The 9,684-nt window shown below is 38.2% G+C and overlaps 1 protein-coding gene across 1 annotated transcript; it reads left to right on the top strand.

Moving 5' to 3' along the window:
* Positions 1–2,111: 2,111 nt before the first annotated feature.
* On the top strand, positions 2,112–9,668 carry LOC107271492 (putative nuclease HARBI1; the record flags this gene model as incomplete). The annotated part of the gene is made up of 4 exons (XM_015747548.2): positions 2,112–2,484; positions 8,146–9,053; positions 9,147–9,422; positions 9,512–9,668. Coding segments are annotated over exons 2-4 (721 nt in total), but the record flags the coding sequence as incomplete, so codon positions are not given.
* Between the last annotated feature and the right edge of the window lie 16 nt (positions 9,669–9,684).

Below are 9,684 nucleotides of genomic sequence, written 5' to 3'. Positions count from 1 at the left end.
TTCTTGTATCTAGGTGTCGGGCGTGAAAGTCCAGGGCGTCCAGGTGTTCTGCTCCGTAGTTTCTTGTATCTAGGTGTCGGGCGTGAAAGTCCAGGGCTTGTATCTATGTGTCGGGCGTGGAAGTCCAGGGTGTCCAGGTGTTCCGCTTCGTAGTTTCTTGTATCTAGGTGTCGGGCGTGGAAGTTCAGGGTGTCCAGGTGTTCCGCTTCGTAGTTTCTTGTATCTAGGTGTCGGGCGTGGAAGTTCAGGGTGTCCAGGTGTTCCGCTTCGTAGTTTCTTGTATCTAGGTGTCGGGCGTGGAAGTTCAGGGTGTCCAGGTGTTCCGCTTCGTAGTTTCTTGTATCTAGGTGTCGGGCGTGGAAGTTCAGGGTGTCCAGGTGTTCCGCTTCGTAGTTTCTTGTATCTAGGTGTCGGGCGTGGAAGTTCAGGGTGTCCAGGTGTTCCGCTTCGTAGTTTCTTGTATCTAGGTGTCGGGCGTGGAAGTTCAGGGTGTCCAGGTGTTCCGCTTCGTAGTTTCTTGTATCTAGGTGTCGGGCGTGGAAGTTCAGGGTGTCCAGGTGTTCCGCTTCGTAGTTTCTTGTATCTAGGTGTCGGGCGTGGAAGTTCAGGGTGTCCAGGTGTTCCGCTTCGTAGTTTCTTGTATCTAGGTGTCGGGCGTGGAAGTTCAGGGTGTCCAGGTGTTCCGCTTCGTAGTTTCTTGTATCTAGGTGTCGGGCGTGGAAGTTCAGGGTGTCCAGGTGTTCCGCTTCGTAGTTTCTTGTATCTAGGTGTCGGGCGTGGAAGTTCAGGGTGTCCAGGTGTTCCGCTTCGTAGTTTCTTGTATCTAGGTGTCGGGCGTGGAAGTCCAGGGCGTCCAGGTGTTCTGCTCCGTAGTTTTTTCCATCTAGGTGTTAAATGTGAAAGTTCAGAGTGTTCAGGTGTTCCTCTCCGTAGTTTCTTGTATTTAGATATCGGATATCCAGGGTGTTCAGGTGTTACGCTTCGTAGTTTCTTGTACCTAGGTGTTAGATGTGGAAGTTCAGAGTGTTCAAGTGTCCCTCTGCATAGTTTTCTGTGTTTAGGTTTCCTGTTCTGAACCGATCGGCACCAAGATCTATACAATTGCTGTACATGCTGTACAATCCGTGCATTTCTTGATATAAATTTGGTACAAAACCAGTACCAGTTTTCTATAGAAAGCATATTAACAATAACTTGTCAAAAATAATCACGGTAAAAGCCTAATAACAAACATACAGTATTAGAATACTATGAGCACGTGCAAAGTAAGTACTTTGGAATTCCTGGCACGGACATGCCAAGTAGTACTCGATAAGGAATCACCTACAGTTTTATTAATTATTAAATCACCATTAAATCGTAATTAAATACGGGAAGCAGTAGTAACATAAAAAAGTAGCGAAAACGTTATAGGAAATATTGAAAATATAATTAAAATGATGGGCCAGTGCTAGATCATATAATAGGAAAACATGTAGTGACTTATGTACTTGGCCTCAATAATATGATATCAATACTTTTTGTTAGAGGAATTCACAGCAATCCTGTACTTGGCGTAGTTTTTTACACGCAAGTGTTTTTTGGGGGATTATTTTTTACATCAGAACATACTGATAAGTCGAGATATTAGAAATACAATTATCTTTCCGTAGGCTTGAATAAAAAAAATTACTAAATTGAATCAGGCTACTCAAAAATGTATGAAATTAAAAATATCTAAGCAGTGTTGTATAACTCTCCGACTTAGTATATTTTTTTTCCAAATTTTCTATGAGCATGACCAACCTCTATCCCTAGCACTTATCTCAGTTTCCTAAGACCCATTATCCTAGAAATACCCTTTAATCCTTAAAAACCATATCCAAACCATAAGAATTCAGAATAGGCCTTCCCCATCATATAACTATCCTAGAAATATTCGTTAATCCTTAAAAACCATATCCAACCCATAAAACCTCAGAATAGGTCTTTCCCATTATATAACTACCGTAATGTACAATTTCAAACCTCAAGCATTTTCCCTCTCCACATTTTCACAATTTCCTTAAAAACCACCCTGAACGTATTTTAGCGAGCAGTTAGATAGAAACCAGCGAAGTGGACATCTCATGGGTCACGAATAGTGTCAGGAACACAGAAGTTCTCAACATGGATCAAGTAAAATAAAAATATTAAAACTTTGATTCGTCGTATCATTTAGGAATCCAACAAAATTTTGGCGACGAGGATGGGATTCCTCCAATACTTTTTCTAAAGTGACAATTTTCAATTGTTGAAATTTGGACAAGGATGTACAACATAAAATTGGGACTGATTCAACACTAGTGAAAAACGAGTGCATTCAACGGAATTAGCAACACCGTCCTGGACACGAGTGAATTTAGTCAACCAATTTACATCAGCAGAAATCTAAATTTTGAGGATTGGTTGTAAATCTGGAAGTAGCGACTCTAGCACCAACCACGGAATTATTCTGCTGTAATTGTAAGTACCGACACTTTAATATTCGTTGCAACTACCGACTGAGATCATTCCATTTCCAATTCCTAAATCAAGAAAAAGCAGATCAGAAAAATGAATGCAAATCTAGCAAATCCCTACGCTGCTCCTATTCAGTGTAGCCTAGAGTTCTTAACAAAATTGATCCCTGAGAAATTTGACGGAAATAGAGTTCAACTCCGTAGTTTTATTAAGCAAGTTGACGAACTAATGGAAATTGGTAATGAGTCACAAAAACCTGCATTGTTATTATTCGTTAAGAATCGAATAGTTGGGAAAGCAAGGGAACAAATAGATATACACTGTGAACTTACTATCTGGGAAGAAATATCCGACTTATTATTAAATTTATATTCTGATAAAAAATCAATGGATCAATTACTAGAAGAGTTAAATAACATTAGCCAAGGCCGTAACGAAACAGTATCAGTAACAGATGTAAGAATATTCGTCACGAATCTTAGCAGCAATCCATAATTCCGATAATGAAGAGATAACATTAACCGGTCGCATAGCAATGATTAATGATATGACATGCAATCGATTTATCTACCATACTCATCCTCAAATATCCCAAATGTTAAGATATCGCGAATTTAAAACTATAGATGAAGCACTTACTGCTGCAACAGCCGAAGAAAAAGCTTTAAGATTAAAATATAATAGTTCGATCCAGCAAAGATGTCAACACTGCGGTAGAAACAATCATGCCTCAAATGAAAACCATTTTAAAAATCAAGTTCGCTCAGTTACGAATTTTTCACAAGCAAACAAAAGATCGCTTCGTTTCACGAATTCTCATCCCACAAATTCTTCCTATCACAATAATATCTCGGGGAACAGAAATCAATCAACTTTCGCTCAACCTAACGTACAATGTAATTATTGTAAAAATTTCGGACACGATATATCAGTATCGGAATCAGTATAGTAATCAGAATTCCCCTCAAAGTTCAAATACTAATGAGTAAAATCAAAAACCACAGAGTTCCAATTTCCATTTCGAAAGCCGTGCAAATCAATCACCTTCTATAACAAATCAGAATTCAATGCCTTGTACATTAAATGATGTTCATTTCATGACGTCACAACTTAATTCATTTCTTCAAATGAACATAAACTTAGACACAAATTACTTAACCTATATTTTATTTGAATCCGAAATCGTGAGGTGCCAGAATAAAGTCCTTAAACTCTTAGTTGACACCGGAGCCTCGGAATCAATAATAAAATCGCAAACTCTCAACAATTATGAAATTACTAATAATAATCGAATCATACTCAATGGAATTACCCCAAATGCGCCAATCAAAACTCTGGGTGAAACTAAAATTCCACTTCAAGTCAATAATAAAACTCTAGTCACGAAATTTCAAGTTATCAATGCTCATACTAACATACCTTTCGATGGATTATTAGGTTTCGACTTTTTCACAGACCAAAAATGTAAATTCGATTATGAAAATTCGAGAATTATAATCCAACAGATTCCACACTTTATTCCTCTTTACCAAAACGTCCCTCAGTCCAAATGTAATACAATGACCACAATTAGCGCCAGGTCAGAAATGGTGATTCAGGTATACATAGCAAATCCTCAAAGCCTAACCGAAGGTATTGTATCGGCATTAAAACTGAATAATGATCCACAACTGATGATCCTAAATGCAATTGTTCACATAAAAAATAATAGAGCCCTAGTCACGACCGTAAACACTTCAGGGGAACCTAAAACATTTCAAAATCCAACTCTCAACATTTATCCACTCCCTAAACAAAGTGATGTTTTACGACTCGCTCCAAATCAAGACAACAATTGCTTAGATAAAAGATTAAAGGTCTTACAAGAAAATTTACGTTTAGAACATTTAAACTCTAAAGAAAAGGAATCAATATCAAGATTATCCACAGAATACAATGATATTTTCCACTTACCAACAGACTTACTAACAAAAACTACTACCACATCTCATTCCATAAAAACTACGAACGATGATCCAATCTATGTGAAATCTTATCGATATCCAGAAGTGCATGAAGAAGAGGTAGATAAACAAATTAATAAGATGTTAGATCAAGAAATCATCAGACCATCAATGAGTCCATGGTCAAGTCCTCTCTGGGTTGTACCTAAAAAATTAGATGCATCAGGTGAACGTAAATGGCGAATAGTTATTGATTATCGTAAACTCAACGAAAAGACAATTGGAGACGCTTACCCCCTTCCAAACATTGAAGATATCCTAGATCAGCTAGGTCACGCGCATTATTTCACTACATTAGATTTAGCTAGTGGATTCCATCAAATCCCTATAAATTTAGATGGCGCAGAAAAGACTGCATTCTCAACTTCTGGCGGAATGCACCTACAACGTTTCAACGCATGATGAATAGCGTATTAAGTGGATTAAATAATAAACAATGTTTTGTCTATCTTGATGACGTTGTTATACACGGTTCCACTCTCGAGGATCACAATAGAAAATTAAAAAGGATTTTTCAAAGATTGCGAGAACATAATCTTAAATTACAACCTGACAAATGTGAATTTTTTAAACATTTATGTGACTATCTTGGACACGTAATTACTAAAGACGGAATAACACCAAACCCGGGGAAAGTTGAAGCAATCGTCGGAATGTCAAGTCCTAAAAATCGCAAGCAAGTAAAAATGTTTCTAGATATGATTAGATATTACAGAAAATTTATTAAAGACTTTTCCACGATCACGAAACCCCTCACTACTTTATTAACAAAGGACACGCCTTTCAATTGGACTGAAGATCAGCAAAAAAGCATTTCAAACCCTCAAAGATAAAATTATCGCACAGCCAATCTTACAATACCCAGATTTTTCAGAACCCTTCGTAGTTACTTGTGACGCATCAAATGTAGATATCGGAGGAGTATTGTCTCAAATTAAAGATGGAAAGGATCTTCCCATATCCTATTATTCCCGAACTTTGAATACAGCTGAGCAAAATTATCCTACTATCGAAAAAGAATGCCTAGCCATCATAAACTCCATTAACAAGTTCATGCCTTATCTCTATGGTCGTAAATTTACTATTTATTCGGACCATCGTGCTTTACAATGGCTATTTAAATGTAAAAAACCTACAGCCAAGCTCGTTAGATGGCGACTTGTACTAAATGAATATGATTATGAAATTAAATATAAACCCGGAAGAATAAATTCCAATGCTGATGGACTTTCGCGAATTTTCTCAGAAGATAAGATTCCAACTGGAAACGACCAAACGACTGACAGTCAAATTAATAATGTCATTTTAACGATTCTCACTTATTCGGATTTTACTAAATTTCATTATATGAACCAAGATGTTATTGGGTTTGAAAAAGAAAATAGCCCTCTATCTAAAATTCACAATCCATTAGTCTTGCTTTGGTCTCAAGACCTCGATGAGAATAACCAATATGCTATCTATGTTTCCTCGCATTTCGATTTGACTCAGTTTAATCCAGAATTTAATCAAATTAATAAACTTCAAGGTGAAAAGCAAATATTCTATTTACTGCATGCAAAGAATTTCCATTTAGATAAACTGGAATACAAAAACATTTTCGAATGTTTGCTAAAACTTAAAAATTCAATTAGGAAAGGTGATATTGTCTTTCGCGTGTTTCTATGTGTAAAGTAACGCCACATACGCTCCTTCAGAGTACGGTTGTAGCGCTCGACGACAGCAGCCTTCACGTCGGGGCTACGCGCTACGCGGAATCCTTTACCTTTGTCTGTCTGTAGGTACACTGCGGGACATTAATGCCGTCCTTGGGTGGAGCTAGTAGGAACTAGCGAACTAACTAGGCGACTGGCAGTGGCGACTGGTGGCAAGCAAGCCAGGCCGCCGCGTGGAGAGGGTAGCCTATTCCCCGCGCTTGGGACGGCATGTCTGTCCAGAGTCCAGGCGTCCCGTATAAGAGTGTCTCACAAAATATCAACATGAGTCCGCATAAGTCCCTCTCACTCGCAGTTAGTGGAGTCCCAGAGATAGCCTGCATTGTGTATAAGAGCGTCTCACTTGCGTCTAGTGCTAATCGCACATAAGACCCTCTCACTCGCTGCTAGCAGTGGCCTGCCCTCTCACTCGCTGGCAGCAGTGGCCTAGCGCGTATAAGAGCGTCTCACTTTCGTCTAGTGCTAGTCGCCCCCGCTTCCTACTAGCTCTACCCAAGGACAGCATTAATGTCCCGCAGTGTACCACCTGATAAAGGCCCAATATTCAATCAGTAGTTTTAAACGAAATGCTCAAATTCGTGTTTCCCAAAAATGATATTAAAATATTGAACATCACCAAAATAACGCCGAAAAACAAAGACGAGATAAGAATTATCCTAGAAGAAAATCATTGTAGTAAATCAGCCGGTCATTATGGGTTTAACAAGACGTATTCGAAAATTAAAGAGCGATACTATTGGAGTAGTATGAAGAGTGACATAAGACAATTCATAAAAACGTGTCATTCTTGCCAGATCAATAAAACAAATTTCAAACCCACTAAGCAACCGATGGAGATTACTACGACATCAGCCACACCATTTGAACATTGTAGTCGTCCGCTTCCGCGATACCTATCCATGAAGCAAAAACTGTGGCCAACGCGCTCATTAAATTTTTTACTACGTTCGGAATTCCAAAAACTTTCTTAACCGATCGGGGTTCGGACTTCATCTCTAATTTATTCAAAGAACTGAGTAATCTTTTCAAGACAAAGCATCTAAGAACTACTCCCTATCACCCTCAAACAAATGGAGCTCTCGAAAGCTCTCATCTCACCTTAAACGATTATTTGAAGCACTATGTTAAGCCAAATCAAACTGATTGGGATTAATACCTCCCATTTGCTATGTTCGCATACAATACTTCCATGCATAAATCAACTAACTACACGCCATATGAACTAATATTCGGTAGGAAGGCTTACATTCCTTCTTCACTATCCCAAGAACCAAAGTTCCACTATACTTATGACGACAACAGTTGATCATTACAATCCAAACTGAATGTTTCTTTTAAGATTACTCGAGAAAATTTCATAAAAGAAAAATTAAGAAGTAAAGAATATTACGACCAAAACGCAAAACCTCAAGATTTCAGAGAGAATGATCTCGTTTGCATAGTAGACAAACAAAATAAAATTGGTATTACAAAAAAATTATCTGGTCAAGTTAGAGGACCTTACAAGATTATCAAGGTTCATGACAATCAAACAGTAGATGTACAAATAGGCAAAAGGATAGTAAAGTACCATACTAATCTATTAAAACGGTATTTTCCAGATAATGCATCCGATAATCCTTCTCCTTCTACTTCCATTAGTCCTCATAAAAGGCTCTTACTACCAAATCACACCAGTAGAACACTCAAGCGGAATCTTCTATAACAAAAAAGGAACTGCTTAAATTTGTAACTCCCGTTTAACCCTTCTGGCTCATATAAATTTCACATATCTAAAGGAGGCACGACTGATCTTAACTCGTAATTTCGGAATAACTGAAAAATTATGTACAACTACTGTGGAAGATAAATCAAAGCACAATCATGTCAGTTTTCATTGTGATCGGAGCATGAAATTAGTTTTTGATGGAATTCAAGATATTAACAATAAACATGACATTTTGCAGCAACTAACCGTTGACACATCATCTCGAAAACGCCGTGGACTTATAAACGGAGTTTCGAATGTTTTAAATTGGCTATTCGGTGTGCCAGACGCCGATGACGCACAATATTATTCCGATAATATAGAAATGTTAGTAAACGATGATAAACAAATACAGACTCTCTTAAAATCTCAAATTCAAGTGATAACTAATACGATAAAAACTTTCAATAGTTCAATTAGTTCCTTGCAAAACCAGGAATGGGCAATGAACCACAATATGAAAAAAATTAATGAGTTCTCAGTACAAACAAATACCCAGCTTTCAACCCTTAGCACAAAAGCAGCATTACGGCGGTATTCATAGTCGTCCCTCAAGGGATAGGGGGCCCTCATTGGCTCACTTATTTCGCGGACGCGTTTCATAGTCGAAACTGAGGGCTCATAATGCCCTCAATTGGCCTCTTCCCATGAGGTTGGTCGTGAGGTCCCTCAAGGGTCCTTTTTGAACTGCAGCGCCTTCAGCGGTCGAAGGCGAATTCAATTACCGTTAGGCGTCCCTAATAGAGTACGGAATACCGATTTTATCGAGAAGCTATTCGAGGTTATACGAAGAAGCTTTGCCAGAACTGTTTGTGACAAATGGAGGAATTTGACGTTTTCTACGAAAGTGATACTAGCAACGAGGACGACGATGAGCAACCCAATTATCTGAGAAAACGCTATATCCGTGATTATGCAAATCGTTTGGAGCACTATGAAGACCATGAATTTTCAAGAAGATATCGATTTAGTAAAGCCGTTGTAATTGATGTATTGTTGCCTTTAACGCGTACGAAGCTGGAAAAGCATTGTAATCGAGGACTACCTATACCTCCACTTATACAATTGCTAACAGCCCTAAGATTTTATGCATCAAACAGTTTTCAGGTATATATGCATTCAATAACTATGATATTATAGTTTATACCGTGGTGGTGTACACTTGAATAACAGTAGTATTAAAGTTAATTGGTTTTTTAGATGGTTCATGGAAACCTGCGTTGGTTGAGTCAAGCCTCAGTAAGCCGCATCGTGAAAAACGTCTCCATAGCATTTGCTGAACAGTTGAAGCAATTTATTTGTTTCCCACGAAGTGACACAGGAATCCGTCGAAATACAGCAAAATTTTACACGATTGCTTATTTTCCTTCTCTTGTTGGATGTTTGGATTGTACATACATTCCAATTTCAAATCCAGGCGGAGAAAATGCCGAAGTTTTTCGATGCAGAAAAGGCTATTTTTCTTTAAATGTACAGGTACATGCATTTTTCAATATTATCAGGCAAGCAGAAATACGGAGAGATGTTTTTGAACTTTATCTTCATGTACAATTGTTTTATTTCAGGTTGTCTGTGGCCCAAACATGGAAATTATGGATATTGTTGTGAGGCATCCAGGTTCAACACACGATAGCGTAACTTTTGATAGAAGTGCTGTTCGAGCACGTTTTGAAGCAGGCGAATTTCGCAGCGTTTTGCTTGGAGATAACGGATATCCCTGTCGTAAATACTTATTAAC

Source organism: Cephus cinctus, unplaced genomic scaffold, assembly GCF_000341935.2.
Source record: "Cephus cinctus unplaced genomic scaffold, Ccin1 Ccin1_scaffold0987, whole genome shotgun sequence".
Classification (NCBI taxonomy): domain Eukaryota; kingdom Metazoa; phylum Arthropoda; class Insecta; order Hymenoptera; family Cephidae; genus Cephus; species Cephus cinctus.
The sequence above is the reverse complement of the archived record's forward strand: the minus strand, read 5'-3'. Positions and strand labels throughout refer to the sequence as shown.